At 45.9% G+C, this 24,634-nt stretch overlaps 1 protein-coding gene across 4 annotated transcripts in view; it reads right to left on the reverse strand.

The window, feature by feature from the left end:
- Positions 1-24,634, reverse strand: part of CAMTA2 (calmodulin binding transcription activator 2) — a 173,111-nt gene that overhangs the window by 54,480 nt on the left and 93,997 nt on the right. For all 4 annotated transcript variants that reach the window (XM_082255522.1, XM_082255520.1, XM_082255521.1 and 1 more), the window contains exon 12: positions 2,277-2,404. In XM_082255522.1, coding sequence (XP_082111648.1) covers positions 2,277-2,404 — 128 coding nt within the window. The remainder of the gene's footprint in view (positions 1-2,276; positions 2,405-24,634) is intronic.

Consider the following 24,634-nt stretch of genomic DNA (forward strand, 5'->3'; position numbering starts at 1 on the left):
TTTCTGCTAGGGACAAGTTAATACAGTTAAAGTATTTCCACCAAACGCATTAGACCCTAAAAACCCTCATCGCGATCCATAGTTGGCCGTCTCCCACTTGTCATAAATGTGAGATGCAGCAGGGGGACTTTCTTCATATGGTATGATCCCGTAAAAGGGTCAGACCATTTCGGTCAGCAGTCACCGCATTTATCTCAGATACCTTTGAATTCCCCATCATCTGCAGCCCTAAGTGGTGTCTCTTGGGGGTGTTTGGGGAGATTGACCTTTCTGTTTTTGCGGCTTCTACTTTATGATGCCAGAAAAACGGTGGTATTGTATTGGATTCAATCTAAACCCTTACACATTGGTCTGTGGAAGCGAATCATAAACCAACACCTCCCGTTAAACAAATTAACTTATGAGGCTGGGAGCTGCCCTACGGAATTTACCAAAATTTGGGGTCCTTGGCTAGACTCATAAGACACGAGTGATTTTTTGCCAAGTTGAAAATCTAGTCCCCTCTATAATGATGGGAGTATTGGATTCCGTGATCTCGGCACGATCCTCAGTATCCTCCTGTGGAGCCAAACCTGCTTAATGAGCGGCATGTAGGACTGTGCAAACAGAACTGTCTTGAAGGTGGATACCACCAGACTCCGAACCAGTATGCAAAATGGGAGAAAGAACTATCTATGCGACAGCAGCCGGTGAATCACGGCCTGTGGTTCCTGAAGTTTGTCCAGAGGAAGGACCACCCTGGTCAGAATTAGAATCAGACCTAGGTAAATCCAATTCCCTGGACAGGGATAGGGGGGACCTTTGTTCGGACAGCACCTGAACCTTTGCCGGGATTAAGTCCATACAAGGAGACTCAGGACCTAAAAAACCTGAAAGAGCAAGCTTTGACCCCCCAAAATAATCGTTTCATGGATCCCATTGATGCTCATGAAGGAGGTCCAAGAGGCTGGAAACCAGCTAACATGTCCCCCCACTCCAATAATGGGTGAGGGCAGAACCTCATGCTGAAGGGGTATTGTCTGCGGGCCATAGAAGCTAGCTCTAGGCTTACCAGACCAAAGATGCTTGGAACCTCCCGGGGAAGATTTAAAAGATCCATTTCCCTTATTCTCCATCCAAGAAGCACAAAATCATTTTCTATAGGCTGAGAAGGAGGACCCACGTCTGCGACGAGGCTCCTTCTCTTTGTTAGACTATGGCAGTAAGGTACTCTTCCCCCCGTTATACCCTTAATGATGTCATCCAGGGTAGCCCCAAACAGGCGATCACCTTGGAAGGGCAGATCAATGAGCTTTCTTAGAGGCTTGGTCTGCGGACCAAATGGTGTGGGTGGTTACAGGCTGTGCCATGCCCCTCAAGCCTGTGTCTTTGAATAAGAGGGATGTGAAGCTTCCATTAATCTACATGTAAAAATCCCACCCCCATTGTGTTTAATTGGTTAGTGGGCATGGAGGAGGAGTAGGGAAGGAATGGGCTGTCATTTACCACTGTGTACACACCCACATGTGTGACTCTATAGTCACATGGGCTGCTCAAATGTGATAGGGAGGAAATGCTCAGCATAGAAACTCACTGAAAACTGAGCCTGTGCACTAGCTGGCATCACTGCTTCAAAATCCCTAGCTGAATGGATAGCGGACATGGACAGCAGGTGGAGAGTACAGGAGGATCAACCAGGTTTTTTGCAGAATATAGAAAATGAATCTCAGAGTATGAACAGCATATAATACATCATTTGAGTTTTTTTATGATGTGGGTTCAGAGACACTTTTTTTCTCAATTGGTTGAACTCAATTGACTTGTGCTTTATTTTTATTTATTTATTTAATTTGTATTCATTTTTCTTTTGGTTGAACGCGATTTGACTTGTGATTTTTCTTTCTCAAGCTATTTACCTCTAATTTTTTTTTTTTTAAATATTTACATAGGTAAATAGATTGAGAAAAAATAAATAAATCACAAGTCAAATCGGGTTCAACCAAAAGAAAAATTAATACTAATAAAATAAATAAAAATAAAGCACAAGTCAAACCGAGTTCAACCAAAAGAAAAACGAATTCAAATTAAAAAAAAAAAAATAATAAAAACACAAGTCAAATGAGTTCAACCAATAGAAGTCAAACCCACAGACTTGATTTTATAAATGTTTGCAAACACCAAATGTAGTCCACCGCCATAAAGGTGTACAGAACCCAAAAGAAAAAAACTGAGACGCACATCAATACAACCCAACAGAAAGACACAGCGGAGTTTCACGCCCCCCCGCAGGCGCTCACCTGGTTGTCTCCACTTCGATGGCCGCTGGGCGGGGCTGACGGGTGCTGGAGCTGCCCTGAACTCATGCCTGCCATCCTGCGCTCCATCTGCTCTAATCGCTCCAGAATTGACATCCTAAACTGATTATCTGTGGGACAAGAAAAAGCAAAGTGAGTTCAGAGCAATCAGGACGATTCAACTGCACAGAGCGACGATAACAGTCATAATATTATGGCTTGTCGGTGTTTAAATTATAATTGGATTTTTGTAAGATCTTACCGTAAAATCCTTTTCTCTTAGCTCATTGAGAGACGTAGTCCTCTTTGATTCACATCAATTGGGTTATGCTGCCTCCGCAGGAGTAGGACTAGGCAGAAAGAAAAAACGTTCTGGCTCCACCCCAGGGGCAGTCCCAGAGGGCATATCCTCCCTCTCTCTGCTACAGGGAATCAGTTCTGTTGTAAAGCAGTGTCACAGAATTTAACCCAACCCAACTCAATGATAGAGGGGCTACTACGTCTGTCAATGAGCTAAGAGAAAAGGATTTTACGGTAAGATCTTACAAAAATCCAATTTTCTCTGTCGCTCATTGACAGACGTAGTCCTCTTTGATTCACATCAATTGGGACATCCAGAAGCAGTGCCACAAATGAGGGGTGGGATTAACAGAAATCAAAATCCAATCTAGAAGGCCCAACCGGTGCCAACTAGAAGTTTTAAAGACTCATTATAAACAAAGAATGAGACTCAAATAAAAATTCCAACGGAAAAAAACCCTTGAGGTAGACCACTGGTCTCCTCAAATTGCGGCCTGCAAAACCTTGCGGCCAAACGAGGCATCAGACGATGCCATTACATCAACTTTATAATGTTTTGTAAAGGTATGCACCGACGACCAGGTAGCCGCCTTGCACACCTGGACCACTGACGCCTGATGGCGAAAGGCCCATGACGCACTAAGTGCCCGAGTGGAATGCGCCTTAACAGGGAACGGGGGCTCCCGACCCTTAATAGAATAAGCCTGTACCACCGTCTGTCTGATCCATTTGGAAATAGTCGCGGCAGATGCAGGCAACCCCTTTTTGGGTCCATACCGAACCGACAGGCACCCTCTCTTCACAATACCCTCTCCACCGAAGTGGGGGGTTGTTGACCACTCCGGACGCCTTGACTCTCTGGTTCCTGGCGTCCAAGCGAGACCTTTTAACTCGCAAGGTCAGTCCCTCCAATGGGACTCTGTCGCGGCCGACCCAGCGCGGAGCTCTGGTCTGCACGCGCTCGTAGGTTGAACCGGGGTGACCACTGGATCTCAACATCCAGCCCGTCGCCCGGTCCTGCATACTTACTTGAATGTGTCGCGGCCGACCAAGCGTGATGCTATGGTCTGCGCGCGCTCGTAGGCCGGCTGGGGTGACCACTGGATCTCAACATCCAGCCCGTCGCCCAGATCCGGCGTAATTTGCTTGAAGATCTCACAGGAAAAAAACTGGAGAAACTACCTAAAAAAATATTTTTTCTAAAAAATCTTGCCAGGACCAGAGATCCCAGCAAGGAACTTAGGTCCTTACTCCTGACTAGACAGAAAAAAACTGATTCCCTGTAGCAGAGAGAGGGAGGATATGCCCTCTGGGACTGCCCCTGGGGTGGAGCCAGAACGTTTTTTCTTTCTGCCTAGTCCTACTCCTGCGGAGGCAGCATAACCCAATTGATGTGAATCAAAGAGGACTACGTCTGTCAATGAGCGACAGAGAAAATACATTTAGCATTAAAGGGGAGATCAACCCATAAGTGGAAGTTCAACTTTAAGCACTCCTCACTCCCTTCTATGCCACATATAGCATGTCATTTTTCTTTTTTTTTTGGGGGGGGTACATAGTTTTGGCAGGTACCGCGCTCCCACGTCTGCTCGGGCTGCCCAAGCGACTCAAGCGGAAGTTCTTCTCTCCCCCTCTGCAATCTTCTGGGATATGGGACAAAAAAAATAAAAAATAAATTATATTATATTATATATATATATATATATATATATATATTTTTTTTTTTTTTTGAGGGTCCTAAGTAATATTTTATCAATAAACACGGATTTAAACTCTTAAAAAAACAAGTGTCAGAAAAAGGCCTGGTCAGCAAGCGGTTAATAAACTCATTGTACAACAAAATTACATTCATTGGATCCCTCTTAGATTGTAAGCTCTAACAAGCAGGGCTCTCCGATTCCTAATGTATTAAAAGTGTATTGTATTTGTACTGTCTACCATCAAGTTGTAAAGCGCTGCGCAAACTGTCGGCGCTATATAAATCCTATATAATAATAGTAGGCAATTTCCTGGTTACTGTTCATCTTTATCAGATTTTAGTTTTTTAAGTATTTTAAAAATAGTTTCTGCAGTAAAGCTGAAAAACCTTGTCCTGTGAGAAGAGAAAGAAGTGCAGACAGGCACAGCTTTGGATCAGTATGGGACTAATGGGCCATACACACTATCAGATTATCTGCAGACTTTTGTCTGTAGATTTACCAAAACCATATAATATGAGGTCAAACCTAAACACTTTCAATTTGTATGCAATCCGGCAGGCCCTTGCACTACATAGAAAAAGGTAAGTCTGCAGACAAAAATCTGCAGATAATCTGATAGTGTGTATGGCCCTTTAGGTGTTTTGGGTGGGGGGGAGGGGCGCCAACAGCCAGTGGAGAAACAATTATTGCCTTAAAGCAGAGTTCCACCCAAAAGTGGAACTTCTGCTTTTTTAACACCCCCCCCCTCCGGTGCCACATTTGGCACCTTTCGGGGGGGGGGGGGGGGGGAGGTACCCGTTTTTGACAGGTACCCTTCCCCACTTCCGGGAGACAGTGACGCGGTGCCATCCCTCGGAGTATGGCCCCCTCCTCCTTTCCCCCACCGTCAGGCCAATCCGAATGCGCAGTAGGAGCCCGCCCGTGAAGCCGCAAGGCTTCACTGCAGGGTTCCCTTACCAGCAATGGCGGGCGGCAGCACCTGACAGCCAATGGAAACATCGGCTGCGGTGCCGACATAACTGGACTCCAGGACAGGTTAAGTGTCTTAATATTAAAAGTGAGCAAAGACAGTATGTATAGCTGCTGACCTCATTTTTGAAAGGGGGTGGATGGGGAGGCCGAACTCCGCTCTAATGCAAGTCATTAATGTAAAAAAAAGAAAAGAAAACAAAGAAACAACACAAAATAAAACCAAAAAACCAAAACAAAACACCACCCCAAAAGTGCAATGATTTAAAGTGGTCTTAAAGATAAAATTGTTTTCCAAAAATCACAGTCCAATAAATATTTCCCAATTATTGTATGAAGAATAAGTATGACATCAGATGGATTTGTCTAGTAATTGGTCCTATTCAGCAAAGCAATGAAACTCATCATTCAAACATCGTCATTCTTATTTCAGGATACAATGAATGGGAAATATTAATACAGATATTGGGAGATTATTGTTGCAATATTTTTAAAGAAAACACATGTGATTATGAGCAGTATAAGGGGTCTTTGTATGGGACTTTTTTAAATGACTTTACTATAGGATGATCACCTTGGGTTGCTTGAATCAGAAAATTTAGAGTAAAGACTTTTCGTATTTTATTTTTACTCATAATTGGAACTTTTTTTTTTTTTTTTTTTGGAAAAGTTCCCATATTAGTAATATTTGAAAGCAAGGTATACAACAGTTGATTAAACTTCTACATTTTTCATAAAGCATCAGGTACCCAAAAGGTAAAAACTTTAATTCCAATTAGAATTTTTTTATATAAGAAAAAATGGGAAATAGAAAAAAGAAAACAAGGCTTCCGTTTTGTTCCCTCACTGATAAAAAAAATAATAAAAAAGGAGGTGGTGGGGGTTAATATATATCTCTCTCTCTCTCCCCATCTCTCCCCATCTCTCCCTCTCCCCCTCTCCCCCTTCTCTCCCTCTCCCCCTTCTCTCCCTCTCCCCCTTCTCTCCCTCTCCCCCTTCTCTCCCTCTCCCCCTTCTCTCCCTCTCCCCCTTCTCTCCCTCTCCCCCATCTCTCCCTCTCCCCCATCTCTCCCTCTCTCCCCATCTCTCCCCCTCTCCCCATCTCTCCCTCTCCCCATCTCTCCCCATCTCTCTCTCTCCCCATCTCTCCCCATCTCTCTCTCTCCCCATCTCTCCCCATCTCTCTCTCTCCCCATCTCTCCCCCTCTCTCTCTCTCCCCATCTCTCCCCCTCTCTCCCTCTCCCCAAGTCCCCATCTCTCCCATCTCCCCATCTCTCCCATCTCTCCCATCTCCCCATCTCTCCCATCTCCCCATCTCTCCCATCTCCCCATCTCCCCCATCTCCCCCATCTCCCCATCTCTCCCATCTCCCCATCTCTCCCATCTCCCCATCTCTCCCATCTCCCCATCTCTCTCTCTCCCCATCTCTCTCTCTCCCCATCTCTCTCTCTCCCCATCTCTCTCTCTCCCCATCTCTCTCTCTCCCCATCTCTCTCTCTCCCCATCTCTCTCTCTCCCCATCTCTCTCTCTCCCCATCTCTCTCTCTCCCCATCTCTCTCTCCATCTCAAGCTTTTATTTTTTTTTAAGATCTCCAATTTTCTCTTGTCTGCGTCCCCTTGAGGATATTCTCTCACTTATCATCAAGTAGAGACAGGAAACCTCTGTAAAGTGAGGAGAATCCCCTCCTCGAAGTCTCCAATTACCGGTGTCCCCATTGGAAGACTTTCCCTCTATTCCTGTTCTGGTAAAATGCATTTCTCATCCCTTTCTGTCTCTGTGACAACAAGATGGATATCTTTGACAGGGACACAGATAAAATAAAAAAAATTGTCAGGGTTAATGGGCCTTACTTAATTTATCCAAACCCGAAAAAAAAAAAAAAAAAAGAAAATATTGGCTTCAATACACTTTAATTTTGGTGCGTGGCTCTTTTTTTTAATATGCAATTGGAATTCAATTGGGATTTCCAAAAGCACAACCTATTTCATTTCCCTGAGCTACTTGAAGTGTGAAATGCAGGATCTAATTACTTGTTAAGGCTGAACATACACTGAGAACATTTCACCAAGGTGTTGATATGGGAATCCCTCCTGGTCAGGCTATTGTCTTCTCCCAGGAGGGGTGAGGGAAGCCGCCCCCGCCAGGAGAAGAAAGTGATTACTGCTAGTGACTATAGTAGCAGCCAAGGACAATCGGAGGTAAAACCAAGCATGCTGGTTGTACCCAAGGTGAACGATTGATCAACTTGGTACATTCAGCCTGCCCATACACCGTTCAAATATCAGACGGTTTCTGTTGAACCAGCTGAGGTTCAAACTTTGTATGACCTTCCTAACAGGATTCTAAGGTGAAGTGTTTTGGTCCTGATGAGGACATCACATGTGAAACATTCAAAACAGGCGGTCCCCAGGTTACAAACATCCGACTTACAAACAACTCCTACTTACAGAGAGAGACAACAGGAAGTGAGGAGAAATCTCCCCCTAGGAAGGGAAATGCACTCCTGGGAGAGTTCTCATGGGAACAAGATGTCTCCACTGAAGCTTTATCACCATTCCTTGTTTCCACAACAACCCAACATTTTTTAAATCCAGTTGTCATAGGGGCAGAAAGTGAGGTGAAATCTTCTGAACAGGGGTACAGACAGCAAAGCAAATGGTTCAGGGGTGTAATCCTTCCCTATGCTATCCTAAAAAACGTAAAAATAATTATTTTGGCTGGAGCTAAACTTAAAAAATGTAACTATTCCGACTCAACAAACCTATAGTCCCGATCTTGTTTGTAACCCAGGGACCGCCTGTAAAATACATAAAAAAAAATAATTATATATATATATATATATATGTGTTTGTATATATATATATATATATATATATATATATATATATATATATGTGCATATATATGTGTGTGTGTATGTGTATATATATATATATATATATATATATATATATATATATATATATATATATATAAAAAATGGGGGGGGGAAGGGGCTGGGTGCTTTGCTAAAATAAAAAAAAAAAATCCCGTTAAAACCCCAGCTTTGATTAAAGAAAATCTAAAATAAATGGCACATTTTAGATACTTCGCTTGAGAACAAATAAAACAAATGTATGTGATAATATAAAGTTAAAGTAATATTTTAAAATAATACAAAAATGCCTAAAAAATAAGACAAAAGCAGTCATAAAAAGGTCATCAAGCGTTAAACCAAAAGTGAAACTGACAGTTTGGAACAAGGAGACCCTCAAAAAAGATGCTCCCTTCCCCCACACATGCACACCTGTGGCTACGTGTGTACATACGAATGTATGAATGAAGAAGGTGGATGTCAGATCAGGGAGGTCTGTACACGGTTAGAGACACATGGAAATTGTCAGCATTATGGAAGAACTCTAAGTGGTGTAAGGACGGGTGAAGAGTGCAGCCATGCTGGAGCTCCGCTACCTATATTTTATGTTGCGCTGTATACATTGCCAACGCATCTTCCAAGTAGGGTGTCTATGCGTTATTTACAAAGAAAATAAAAAGGAAAAACAAAGATGGATGTTAAGTTGCTGCACTATCCTACCTTCATGGCATGCACCCCAGCGGTACGGTCTTTCCCAGCATCCTCCAGTGCAGGCCCCCAGGAACCCCCTTCGGCAGGGTCTTGTGAAGTTGACTGCAGGGAACTCCCTGAGCTGGTGTGATGAGCGGTGTCAGTGCTCCTGTGTCCTATAATCCTCAACCTACTAAAATAGACCTCCCCCCCTCCCTCGGCAGCTCATTAAAGGGAAGGAAAATCCGACTCAGCCACTGGAATATTTCACATAAGCAGTGGGATTGCGTGGCTCTCCTGGGTGCTGCTTTCACCTGCACCACCAACAATGCGGACAGGAGATGGGCAACCCGGACTCTGCCTACAAGGAGCAATGTGCAAGATGAGAGCGTGCCTGAGTGTGCAATATTCACCTTCTACTACAACCAAATCTGATGGTTCTTCTGGTTCCTGAAGGATGTTTAACCACAACATACCTTCATGGTCCCTGCACAATGTACACGCAAACATCATGGTCCCTGCACAACGTACACGCAAACGTCATGGTCCCTGCACAACGTACACGCAAACGTCATAGTCCCTGCACAATATACACGCAAACGTCATGGTCCCTGCACAATGTACACCCAAACGTCATGGCTCCCTACACAATGTACACGCAAACATCATGGTCCCTTGCACAGCGTACACGCAAACGTCATGGCCCCCCTGCACAGCGTACACGCAAACGTCATGGCCCCTTGCACAGCCTACACGCAAACGTCATGGCCCCTTGCACAGCCTACACGCAAACGTCATGGCCCCTTGCACAGCCTACACGCAAACGTCATGGCCCCTTGCACAGCGTACACGCAAACGTCATGGCCCCTTTCACAGCCTACACGCAAACGTCATGGCCCCTTGCACGGCGTACACGCAATCGTCATGGCCCCTTGCACGGCGTACACGCAAACGTCATAGCCCCTTGCACAGCGTACACGCAAACGTCATAGTCCCATTGCACAATGTATACCCAAATGTCATGGCCCCCGCACAATGTACACACAAACGTCATGGCTCCCGCACAATGTACACACAAACGTCATGGCCCCCGCACAATGTACACACAAACGTCATGGCCCAAACACAATGTACACGCAAACGTCATGGCCCCCGCACAATGTACACACAAACGTCATGGTCCCCGCACAATGTACACGCAAACGTCATGGCCCCCGCACAATGTACACGCAAACGTCATGGCCCCCAGCACAATGTACACACAAACGTCATGGCCCCCGCACAATGTACACGCAAACGTCATGGCCCCCGCACAATGTACACGCAAACGTCATGGCCCCCGCACAATGTACACACAAACGTCATGGCCCCCGCACAATGTACACGCAAACGTCATGGCCCCCAGCACAAACCTTTCTGCACAAAAGTCAAGCTTTATGAACACAGTGCACATCCAAAGCCTGCCATCCCCGCACAATGTACAAGTAAATTTCACAGGGTTCACATAAATAATGAACCACAGTATCTAACAAAACCAGCATGCAACCAAAATTGCATGACCCAAGAAGTCTTCACATGCTCATATTGCAGTATACATCACCTCAGTCATCCTTACACTATGTATGACCAACCCTCTCTGCCTAATGTATAGCCAAACCTCACAATTCCTCCACAGTGTTCAACCAAAACCGCATGGTCTTTAACAAATGCACAAAAGCAAGCCTTAACACTGATGTACAATTTATAACCAAACCTCTTTGATCAATATAGAACCGATCATTAATGTTCCTACAGCTTCCTCTAGTAAACTAAACCTTGCAGCTCGCAGACTATGCATGAATGCAGCCAATTTCTGACAAAAATGTATCCCAAACCTCATGTCTGCACAGTGTACAAACAAGCATTTAGCTCGCAGCACAGCAGACTATCAAATCTCTAAGTGCCTGCACAACGGGGAGCCAAAGATTACTATCCTTGTATAATATGGAACCTACAGGGTATAATTAAAACAGCCGAGGGTACAACCAAACCTCAGACTAAAAAAATCAACTAAACCTTATCGCTACTGCACAACGAATAACAAACCCTTGCCGCCGTCCACCTACGGTACACAACCAACCCTTGCCGCCGTCCACCTACGGTACACAACCAACCCTTGCCGCCGTCCACCTACGGTACACAACCAACCCTTGCCGCCGTCCACCTACGGTACACAACCAACCCTTGCCGCCGTCCACCTAAGGTACACAACCAACCCTTGCCGCCGTCCACCTACGGTACACAACCAACCCTTGCCGCCGTCCACCTACGGTACACAACCAAACCTTGCCGCCGTCCACCTACGGTACACAACCAACCCTTGCCGCCGTCCACCTACGGTACACAACCAACCCTTGCCGCCGTCCACCTACGGTACACAACCAACCCTTGCCGTCCACCTACGGTACACAACCAACCCCTGCCGTCCACCTACGGTACACAACCAACCCCTGCCGTCCACCTACGGTACACAACCAACCCCTGCCGTCCACCTACGGTACACAACCAACCCCTGCCGTCCACCTACGGTACACAACCAACCCCTGCCGTCCACCTACGGTACACAACCAACCCCTGCCGTCCACCTACGGTACACAACCAACCCCTGCCGTCCACCTACGGTACACAACCAACCCCTGCCGTCCACCTACGGTACACAACCAACCCCTGCCGTCCACCTACGGTACACAACCAACCCCTGCCGTCCACCTACGGTACACAACCAACCCCTGCCGTCCACCTACGGTACACAACCAACCCCTGAGGTCCACCTACGGTACACAACCAACCCCTGCCGTCCACCTACGGTACACAACCAACCCCTGCCGTCCACCTACGGTACACAACCAACCCCTGCCGTCCACCTACGGTACACAACCAACCCTTCCCGTCCCACCTACGGGACACAACCAACCCTTGCCGCCGTCCACCTACGGTACACAACCAACCCTTGCCGCCGTCCACCTACGGTACACAACCAACCCTTGCCGCCGTCCACCTACGGTACACAACCAACCCTTGCCGTTCACCTACGGGACAGAACCAACCCTTACCGTCCACCTACGGGACAGAACCAACCCTTACCGTCCACCTACGGGACAGAACCAACCCTTACCGTCCACCTACGGGACAGAACCAACCCTTACCGTCCACCTACGGGACAGAACCAACCCTTACCGTCCACCTACGGGACAGAACCAACCCTTACCGTCCACCTACGGGACAGAACCAACCCTTACCGTCCACCTACGGGACAGAACCAACCCTTACCGTCCACCTACGGGACAGAACCAACCCTTACAGTCCACCTACGGTACAGAACCAACCCTTGTCGTCCACCTACGGGACAGAACCAACCCTTACAGTCCACCTACGGTACAGAACCAACCCTTACCGTCCACCTACGGGACAGAACCAACCCTTACCGTCCACCTACGGTACAGAACCAACCCTTACCGTCCACCTACGGTACAGAACCAACCCTTACCGTCCACCTACGGGACAGAACCAACCCTTACAGTCCACCTACGGTACAGAACCAACCCTTACCGTCCACCTACGGTACAGAACCAACCCTTACCGTCCACCTACATTAAAGAGCCTTACGGTCCCCTCCATGGTAAAAAAAAAAAAAAAACCCTTACTGTCTTTCTAGGCTACAAAACCAACCTTTAGTATTTCTCCATGGGACAGAACCAACCCTTACTGTCCCCCTATGGTACAAAAAAACAAACCCTTACTGTCCCTCTATGCTAAAGAACCAACCATTAGTGTCTCTCTATGGGACAGAACCAACCCTTCTTGTCCCTCTATTGTACAGAACCAACCCTTCTGTTTCTCCACGGGACAGAACCAACCCTTCGTGATACTCCATGGGACAGAACCAACCCTTACTGTCCCCTTTTATGGTACAGAACCAACCCTTGATGTTGCTCCATGGGGCAGAGTCAACCCTTACTGTCCCTATATAGTAAAAAAAACACCCCATATCTCGCCACAGTACAGAAAAAAAACATTATCGTCCCGCCACAGTACAGAACCAACCCTTTCTGTCCATTCATTCAGTCTCTCATTGTCGAAGAACCAATCCTTATAGTTCCTCTATGGCACAAAACCTACCCTTACTGGCCTTCCATGGTACAGAACCAACCCTCCATTTAAAAAATAGAAGCAACCCTCAGAGGACCTCCATGATATAGGACTAACCTTAACTGCTGCTCTATAGTATTCTACAGACCTTTACTGTCCATCCATGGTACAGAACCGACCCCCAATGTCCCTTCATAATACAAACCCAATCTTTGCTGTTTTTTCAGTGGTATACTATCAATCTTTGCAACCCCTTCATGATACAAAACCAAGTTTCCTGATGTTTCATTGTACAGAAACAATTCCAAACAACCCTAAATAGTTTAAAAAAAATACTTACAGTTCCTCTAGGGTGCACAGCCAACCCTTACTATCCCTCCATGGCAGAAAACCAAACCAAACCCAACAGTCTGCCCATGGTACAGAACCAACCCTTAATGACTGTCAGCGGCACAGAACCAAGCCCTAATGTCTGTCAGTGGTACAGAACCAACCCTTACCGTCCCTCCAGTTTTTAACCATAACTGCACAGTACTTAAACCACCAAAACCCAACTTCCTGGAATCATTCAGAACTAAACTTCATGGTCCATAAACAACCAATTAGAATATCTAACCACATTTCAGCTTGTGACCGGTGTAAAGGAGAGAAAAATGTAGCTTTTGGATTACCATATCTAATTTCTAGGTAGAAGAGGAATCCATCCTTAACACAGATTTTTCACTGGAGAATGAAAATGAGTATAAAAGCTACTCACCGTACGGTGTGCTAAAGATTTCCTCTCTTCTACGTTAATCCACAGAGAAGCTGAGAGGACAAGGCTCTAGTATACACCCCAAGCACATCTTGTAGAAGTGTCTGTGTTCACACAACTTTCTGTGGGAGTTTCATTCCCAGCACTGGCGCTCATGGTTTAAAGTGTGTGCTAAGTTGGCCACTTCACCTCTTAAAGGGTAAGTACACTCAAAAATCTTGTTTCAGTTATAGGGGGGAATCTAGTGTGCCGAATCACCTACTGGCTCCTTTCTATCTCTCGGGGACTCCAATGTAGAGATTTTACCACCTAGCACACTTCATATCTACTTCACATTTCTTTTTATAAGTTTCCCCATTCCTCCCAATGCAATCTCTAGAATATAACCAAAACTAAAAAAATATATAATAAAGAAGAAGAGTGGATCACTTATAATGGCCAAGACAGGTCTGCAGTCCTGGGAACTCAAACACATACCAACAGGGTTTCCGAAAGGTACAAAACACAACTTGCTTTAAAGTAGTAGCAAACCCTTGCATATACTCAGTGAAGGGACTATTCCCAGGTAAGACAAAAATTAAACAAATCCTCCTACATAAGTTGTACCCGTTTATCTGAGACTCTCTCCTCTCTACATCCATTCAAAGTCCAGAATTAACGCCGGTGAGCTTTTAGAAAACAGGGGGCTAAGAGCTTAAATTACACTTTGCAGAGCTCAATGGGGAGAGCTCTGAGAACTTATTGGAAGAGCCACTCATCCCACCCCTCCCCTGCTACTCATCCCATCAACACCGCTGCCACCCCCTTCCATCACCACCACCACTGCCACCCCCTTCCATCACCACCACCGCCATCCCCTTCCATCACCACCAACGCCGCCATCCCCTTCCATCACCACCACCGCCGCCATCCCCTTCCATCACCACCACCGCCGCCATCCCCTTCCATCACCACCACCGCCGCCACCCCCTTCCATCACCACCACCGCGGCCATCCCCTTCCATCACCACCGCTGCCACCACCTTCCATCACCACCACCACTGCCACCCCCTTCCATCACCACCACCGCTGCCACCCCCTTCCATCACCACCACCCCCTTCCATCACCACCACCGCTGCCACCCCCTTCCATCACCACCACCGCTACCACCCCCTTCCATCACCACCACTGCCACCCCCTTCCATCACCACCACTGCCACCCCCTTCCATCACCACCACCGCTGTCACCCCCTTCCATCACCACCACCGCTGCCACCCCCTTCCATCACCACCACCGCTGCCACCCCCTTCCATCACCACCACCGCTGTCACCCACTTCCATCACCACCACCGCTGTCACCCCCTTCTATCACCACCACCGCTGCCACCCCCTTCCATCACCACCACCGCTGCCACCCCCTTCCATCACCACCACCGCTGCCACCCCCTTCCATCACCACCACCGCTGCCACCCCCTTCCATCACCACCACCGCTGCCACCCCCTTCCATCACCACCACCGCTGCCACCCCCTTCCATCACCACCCCCTTCCATCACCACCGCTGCCATCCCCTTCACACAGCACACAGGAACATAGCAGAGGCTGTCAATCACAGGTTGTGTGCTGGAGCTCATCCCCATATAACCATTTTTCTCTCGGTGTCAAGAAAACTTGTCAGAAGTGATTCCTAAAGATAGAGGAATGCGACATCTGACAGTTAGGGTGGATTTATCTGGATAGTGCAAAACCTGCATAGAAACCAATCGGCTTCCAGGTTTTTTTAAAAAAAACTTATCTGAACAAGCTGAAGTTAGAGGCTGATTGGCTACCATGCAGGGCTGCACCAGATTTTGCAATCTCCAGTTTCAGTGCCAGTTCACACTAATGCGATGCCAGACAAACATTGCATGTGATTCGCACCTCATTGCTGTGCAGATCACATGCGATGTCTGTGCAATGCAATTTCAGCCATACAAAATGTATGGCAGAAATCGCATCGCATTCACCCCAAAATGGTGCGGGACCCTTTTTTTTGGTTCGCACTGGAATTGCATCTCATGGATGTTCACACCTACACGATCTGATTCCTGCACCATTTCACAGTTTGCACTGCGATCTGTGAACCAATCTGGGGGTGTCATTACCTTGACACCCCCAGCGATTCGCAGATCTCAGTGTGAACCCCTGTGCGATTGTGGTGCGATGCGGGAATCTTCATATCAATAGACAGGTTTGACAGGGAGAACCTCTCAGCGAAGGCTTTCTTCCTATCCCATTGTCACAAAGATCACATGAAAGGACTTCGTGCTCCTCTCCTGAAAGGAAGAATGGAGTGCAGTTTGAAAGTTTACCTCTAGTGTTCTCCAGTCATTAAAGAGCTGCTGTTGACAAGTCCTAAGTATGCATTCTGGGAAAATCTTATCAGACCTAATGAAGTGGACACTCCAACTCAGATCTCCTTAGTTCATGAAGCTACTGGTGAGGTCCTTCTCTTGGTCTTTGTATTCCCTACTTTCACCAAAGGGTACGATCTAGAGGGGATTGCTTTTTGGTGAGTGTGGGACCATCAGAGGAGCACTACATGAGCACTGCAAGCACTGAATACGTCTTGAAGAGCACCTGTCACGTACATAGTCAACATAGGAGAACTATTATTATTATTACTAGTTGACAACTTCAAAGTGATGTTTGGAACTGATTGATCACTGTACACGGACATAGGTTTGAAACAATGAAGAGCACTTGTCACTTTATTATTTTTATTATTTAATATTTATTTATATATATATATATATATATACCCTTGATGAAATTTAAGAGAACTGGTCACTTATATTGATGGAAATGAATTAATTCTATTTTTATGCATATTTTCTATCAACTATCTTTGCACTTATTTATCAATATTGTATATTGAAACTGAATTCAGAGAACTCTTAAACTACTTAACGACCGCCCGCCGCAGTTTTACTGCGGCAGGCAGCCCCTCCTGCGCAAACCGACGTAACTATGTTGGCAGCGGGGACTCGGCACAGTGAAGGTGGCTCCAATTGGCGCCTGACACCTGCGATCGCTCCTGGCTGAGAGAGAGAAAGGTCGACCGTTGTAAACACAGCCGACCGTTCTTCTCTCTGGAATGATTACAGAGCGCCTGTGATCCTTCTATATAGGATCACATGACTCTATGGCCATTCCATAAGCCCCGCCCCTATACAGTAAGAAACACGCCCCTAGATACACATTTAACCCCTTGATCACACACTGTTAACCCCTTCCCTGCCAGTGTCATTATTACAGTGACAGTGCATATTTTTAGCACCGATTACTGTAGTAATGTCACTGGTTCCCCCAAAAGTGTCCAAAATGCCAGTCAGGGGTCCGATCTGTCCGCCGTAATGTCGCAGTCCCGCTAAAAATCGCAGATCGCCGCCATTACTAGTAAAAAAAATATAAAAAACAAAAACATAAATCTTTCTCGTAGTTAGTAGATGCGATAACTTTTGCGCAAACCAATCAAAATAACGGAATTTTTGTAAAATCTTACCAGTAAAATTCCTTTCTCTGAGTCCTCCGACAGTCGCCGCCCCTCTAAGTCATCACTATTGGGTATTGATGACTTAGAGGAGGCGGCGACTGTCGGAGGACATAAGAGAAACACTTATTGCGATTTTTTTTTTTTACCAAAAATATGTAGCAGACCTAAATATTTATATTGACCTAAATATTGGCCTAAAATGTTTAACAATTTTGATTTTACATTTTTGGGAATGTTATATAGCAGAATGTGAAAAATATTGTTTTGTTTTTTTTTCAGAATTGTCGCTCTATTTTTGTTTAAAGCCCAAAAAAAAAAAAAAATAAATAAAAAAAAATCGCAAAGGTGATCAAATACCACCAAAAGAAAGCTCTATTTGTGGGGGGGGGGGGGGGGGGGAGGACATCAATTGTATTTTGGTACAGCGTCGCACAACTGCGCAATGTAACGCAGGGCCGAATCGCAAAAAAAATGGCCTGGTCACTAAGGGGGAAAATCATCCGGTCCAAAAGTGGTTAATAGAGGTGTGGTTTTAAACACTGCTAGTTTATACAATTAAATCTAAGCACAAATATACATTTTACACCCATAGCAGTTTGGAGCACACGGATATTTTTTATTAGGAAAGATTTTGGGTTCCATCAAAGACTTTTTAGATCTTAGATTTTTTTTTAGATATCTTTGTTAGAATCAGAGTTATATAAAGTACTCAAAACCCATACTTGAGTAAAAGTACAAGTGCTCGATCAAAAAGTCACTTGAGTAGAAGTACTAAAGTATTCAACATTTTTTGTACTTAACCACTTCCATACAGAGCAGTTAGACACCCTTCCTTCCCAGACCAATTTTCAGCTTTCAGCACTCTCACACTTTGAATGACAATTGCTCAGTCATGCTACACTGTAACCAAACAAAATTTTTATCATTTTTTTCACACAAATAGAGCTTTCTTTTGGTGGTATTTGATCACAACTGGGTTTTTTTTTGTGATAAGCAAAAAAAGAGCAAAAATTTTGCAAAAAAAAAAAACTTTTTTTAGTTTCTATTATAAAATTTGGCAAAAAATTAATTTTTCTTCATACATTTGGGCCAAAATTTATACTGCTACATATCTCTGGTAAAATTAACCCAAATTAGTGTATATTATTTAGTCTGTGTGAAAGTTATTGAGTCTAGAAGCTATGGTACCAATTCCTGAAAATTGATCACACCAGATGTACTGACGGCCTATCTCCTTTCTTGAGGCCCTGAAATGTCAGGACAGTACAAATACCGACCAAATGACCCCTTTTTGTAAAGTAGACAGTCCAAGGTATTTAGTAAGAGGCATGGTGAGTTTTTTGAAGTTATAATTTTTTCCCACAATTCTTGGGAAAATGAAGAAAAACATTTTTCTTTTTTTTCCCAAAACGTTGTCAATTTATAAGCTATTTCTAACACATAGCATGTACACAGCAAAAATGACACCCCAAAATACATTCTGCTACTCCTTCTGAGTATGGTGATACCACATGTGTGAGACTTTTACACAGCCTGGCCACAAAAAGAGACTCCACGTCCAAGTAGCACCATAAGGCGTTTTAGGAGCATAAATACACATAAAACTTTCTCACTACCTATCACACTTTTCAAGGCCCTAGAGCACCAATACAATGGAAAAGTCCACAAAATGACCCCATTTTGGAAAGCAAACACTCCAACGTATATTCTATGAGGCATTATGGGTCCTTTGAACATGTCATTTTTTTCCACAAGTTTTTGGAAAATGTGGGAAAAAAATAAAAACTTTTTTTTTTTTTTTGTACACAAAGTTACATAGTTACATAGTTAGTGAGGTTGAAAAAAGACATAAGTCCATCCAGTTCAACCTATGATGTGTGTGTGTGTTTGCTTTTAACCGTACATTGTATACCCCTGTATGTTGTGGTCTTTAAGGTGTCCATCCAATAGTTTTTTGAAACTATCAATGCTCCCTGCTGATACGACTGTTTGTGGAAGAGAATTCCACATCCTTACCGCTCTTACAGTGAAGAACCCCTTACGCACTTTAAGGTTAAACCGCCTTTCCTCAAGTTTTAGTGAGTGGCCACGTGTCTTATTGTATCTCCTTTCTCTGAATAGTTTGTTCCTTATGCTAGGGTCGCCAGTACAGTATTTGTACATTGATATCATATCCCCCCTCAATCGTCTCTTCTCCAGAGAGAAAAGGTTCAGTGTCAATTTATAGGATATTCCTAACACATAGCATGTACATAGCAAAAATGACACCCCAAAATACATTCTGTCACTCCTCCTGAGTATGGCAATACCACATGTGTGAGACTTTTTCACAGCCTAGCCATATAGAGAGGCCCAACATCCAAGGAGCACCATCATGCATCCTAGCCACTTGCCTAGGCCTATTTTTGACATTTGGTGTTTACAAGCTAAAATCAGTTGTTTTTGCTAGAAAACTACTTAGAACCCCAAAACATTATATATTTTTTTTTTAGCAGAGACCCTAGAGAATAAAATGGAGATTATTGCAATATTTTTTTATCACACCGTATTTGCGCAGCGGTCTTCCAAACGCAATTTTTTGGGGAAAAATTCACTTTTTTTAATTAAAAAATAAGAAACCAGTAAAGTTAGCCTAATTGTTTTCCATAATGTGAAAGATAATGTTACGACGAGTAAATAGATACCCAACATGTCATGCTTCAAAATTGTGCATGCTCACAGAATGGTGACAAACTTTGGTACTTAAAAATCCCCATAGGCGACACTTTAAAAATTTCTACAGGTTGCTATCTTAGAGTTACAGAGGAGGTCTAGGGCTCAAATTATTGCTCTTGCTCCAACGATCGCGACGATACCTCACATGTGTAGTTTGAACACTGTTTACATATGTGGGTGGGGTTTCCGTATGAGTTCGCTTCTGCGCGCGAGCTCACGGGGACAGGGCGCTTTAATTTTTTATTTTTTTTTACTATTTATCATATTTATTATTTTTTATTTTTACACTGTTTTTAAAAAAAAAAAAATTGATAATTTTTATTTCTATTACAAGAAATGTAAACATTACTTGTAATAGAAAAAGGCACGACAGGACCTCTTTTTTGTGAGATCTGGGGTCAAAAAGTCCTCAGATCTCACAAGTACACTAAAAGATAGAAAAAATAAAAAAAAATTAAATAAAATGAAAAAAAAAAAAAGGGACCTTTAAACTGGTTGCTAGGCAACGACGTTTGCCGTAGCTCCGGTCCTCCAAGACCATAAAGTCGAGTGAGGGCAAGCTTGCCCTCACTCGACATCCTGTCTGTGAGGATCTGGGACCGGATCGTTTTCCCCGCTGCCGGCGGGTCCGGTAAGTGGGGAAAAGGACCAGAATGCGGGAGGGGGGCACCTCTTCCACCACCCCGGAAGGTTGATCCCGCGGCGAATCCGCCGCTGGGACCACCCTTATCGGAAAGCCAACCGTCCACCGTTTAAAAAAATACCAGGGTTATGGCAGCTATCTGCTGCCATAACACCTGTATTTAGGTTTAAACGGAGGACGTATATAAACCTTTTTGGACTTAGACATGGTGGCTGTATGAAGGGTGACAGGTACTCGGGTACTTTGCTGGGCAGGTGACAGGTACTCTGGTACTGATGAGCAAGTGGCAGGTACTCGAGTACTCCGATAGGCAGGTGACAGGTACTCGGGTACTCTTATGGGCAGGTGACAGGCAGGTGATAGGTACTGATACTGATAGGTGATATTGTACTGATGGGTACGGATGATCAGTACCGATAGGTGATAGGTACTGATGGGTACCGATGAGTAGTGATGGGTACTGATGAGCAGGTGGCAAGTACTCGGGTACTTCAGGTGTCAAGTACTCTGATGAGCAGGTGGAAGGTACTCGGGTACTCTGATGGGTAGGTGACAGGTACTCCGATGACGGGTACTCAAAGTACCCGAGTACCTGTCATCAGAGTACCCGAGTACCTGTCACCAGCCCATCAGAGTACCCGAGTACCTGTCACCAGCCCATCAGAGTACCCGAGTACCTGTCATCAGAGTACCTGATGGGCTGGTGACAGGTACTCGGGTACTTTGATGGGCTAGTGACAGGTGCTTTTCATTGGGGGGGGGGGGGCAATCAGTGTGTTTGGGGTGCACTGTACTTGGTAACTAGCTGTTACCACAATCTCCTCCTCACACAGGATCAGTGTGTGAGGAGGAGAACACGGTGACAGCTAGTTACCGTGTTCTCTGTTGACATTTGTGACCGGCTGTGATTGGACACAGCCGGTCACGTGGTAAAAAGCCAATTTCATTGGCTCTTTACCTAGATCGGGGATGGGCTCTGTCCGAGGGACGAGCCTCGTCCCCGATCACCGCGCATTGAGGAAGGAACGAGCGGCTCGCGCTGGAGCCGCTCATGTGATCGGCTGTGATTGACACAGCCGATCACGTGGTAAACAGCCAATTTCATTGGCTGTTTACCTTGATCGGGGTTGGGCTCAGTCCGAGGGACGAGCCTCACACCCGGGGGCGCGCAGTAGCGGCGAGACCGGGCGGACGTCACATGATGGCCGCCCGGATCGAGAAAGAATTCCTGCCGACGTCATTTGATAAATGCTCGGTATCGAAGGGGTTAAGTATTGCAAGTAGTTTTTTTTTAAATTTTGCTACTCAAGTACTGAAAGTAAAAGTACAAGTACTGTGTTATGTAGTTATTAAAGAAAGAAGTCAAAAGTTTGAACATCATATTGTTTTTTATTATTTCAAATGCAGCTTTTATTTATGCATACAGTAGCTTTTATTTTCGTATGCGCTGATAATACACATGTTTTGAGCTTCATGAAACCTGCCATCTACTGTTCTGGCAGTGGTAATTTTTATAATTGTAACGAGTAACTATGCAGCACAAAAAAAAAATATTGGAGTAGAAGTATTGAAATCATCGAAAAAATGTAGTGAAGTAAAAGTGGAAGTAGGAGAAAAAAATTCTACTCTAGGAAAGTACAGATACCGCCTTTCCGTACTTAAGTACAGTAGTGAAGTAGTTCTACTTAGTTACTATACATCTCTGGTTAGAATAGTATTTATATTGTGTACTAATTGTAGGATGGATACCAACCATCAGTTTAGCAGCGCCAAAACCCATTTTACTACTTTCTTCCCTTAGGGGGGAAGGAGAGGGGTGGGCAGTAGCTCCATTTTTTTTATTATTATTTATTCTTGTATATTTTCATATCTATACCTTTTGCGCGGGATTAAAATCTCATCATTTATAATGCAGGAACTGCACTGACTCACAGGGTTTCCCGCATCGCACCAGTGTGAACCGGGACTTTGTGAATCAACCCCTTAGTGCTCTGGACTGAGACAAGTACACACTATAGAGAGATGTGCTTTGTTCATATTTCATGTCTGAGGTTTACAACCACTCTAAGTGTAACAGCAGCCAAATTATATAGGAAAAATATCCCCATGGTGGAGACCGACAGCAAAAAAAGTTGACAAAATGCAGACATTTAGCTACTGTATACTTCAATAAATATATATATATTTTTTTTTTTTATATCACACATACATACACACACAAAATATTATATAAATAATATATACATATAAAAAAAAAAAAAAAAAAGCCATCATGCACCTAGAGAAGTATCTGTTTTCGGTGGACTGGTTCTTTAAACAATGAAACATTTCCCACGTTTCATTAAGTGAGTTGACCACAAATCCCCTCTTGCAGCCGATAACCACACCACAGCTGACACACACATACTCTGTCAATGGGCCTCTCAACAAATAACATCCCAATATCGTCACTATTCAACCCCCCCACGCCATCTGAACTCCAACAACCTCCACTTAGAAGTGCGTCACCCAAATGCTTCCCATACTCGAGGTAATTATCGAGTCATTTCAACCAGATTTCATGCACAAAAAGGGACAAGGGATGAAGGAAACACAATACCAGCTTTCCTGAAACTGGGCAATGCCTCAAATGTTTGCGGTTGGGTAGCTCCAATTCTTATAGTGGCAGCAATCAGGATAGATGCAAATGTCAGTAGAACTGCCAATGGTATTACACGGCTAATTGCTACCAATGTAACTGCTGTTAAACTGGAATCTATCGGTTGCTCTTTTAAAGCAAGACCAGTGGCGCAACTACCAGGGTCACAGCAGCCGCACTTGGAGTTCTACGACCGCTGCCACTGATCCCACCCTCCCTCACCACCAACAATCACTGCCACTAATCACCCCCCTCACCACCAACAATCACTGCCACTAACCACCCCCCTCACCACCACTGCCACTAATCACCCACCTTTCCACCACTGATCCCACCCCTCTCTCCACCACCGCCGCCACTGATCCCACCCCTCTCTCCACCACCGCCGCCACTGATCCCAGCCCTCTCCACCACCGCCGCCACTGATCCCACCCCCCCTCTCCACCACCGCCGCCACTGATCCCACCCCCCCTCTCCACCACCGCCTCTACTGATCCCACCCCCCTCTCCACCACCACTTCCACTGATCCCACCCCCCCTCTCCACCACCGCTTCCACTGATCCCACCCCCCCTCTCCACCACCGCTTCCACTGATCCCACCCCCCCTCTCCACCACCGCCTCCACTGATCCCACCCCCCCTCTCCACCACCGCCGCCACTGATCACACCCCCCTCTCCACCACCGCTTCCACTGATCCCACCCCCCCTCTCCACCACCGCCTCCACTGATCCCACCCCCCCTCTCCACCACCCCCGCCACTGATCCCACCCCCCTCTCCACCACCGCCGCCACTGATCCCACCCCCCTCTCCAGCACCGCCGCCACTGATCCCACCCTCCCTCACCATCAACAATCACTGCCACTAATCACCCTCCTCACCACCATCAATCACTGCCACTAACCAACCCCCTCACCACCACTGCCACTAATCACTCACCTCTCCACCACTGATCCCACCCCTCTCTCCACCACCGCCGCCACTGATCCCACCCCTCTCTCCACCACCGCCGCCACTGATCCCAGCCCTCTCCACCACCGCCGCCACTGATCCCACCGCCCTCTATACCACCGCCGCCACTGATCCCCACCCCCCTCTCCACCACCGCCGCCACTGATCCCACTCCCCCTCTCCACCACCCCTGCCACTGATCCCATCCCCCTCTCCACCACCGCCACTGATCCCACCCCCCTCTCCACCACCGCCTCCACTGATCCCACCCCCCCTCTCCACCACCGCCTCCACTGATCCCACCCCCCCTCTCCACCACCGATCCCACCCCCCCTCTCCACCACCGATCCCACCCCTCTCTCCACCACCACCGCCACTGATCCCACCCCTCTCTCCACCACCACCGCCACTGATCCCAGCCCCCCTCTCCACCACTGATCCCACCCCCCTCTCCACCACCGATCCCACCCCCCTCTCCACCACCGATCCCACCCCCCTCT

This window comes from Pelophylax lessonae (assembly GCF_965119305.1).
Source record: "Pelophylax lessonae genome assembly, chromosome: 4".
NCBI lineage: Eukaryota > Metazoa > Chordata > Amphibia > Anura > Ranidae > Pelophylax > Pelophylax lessonae.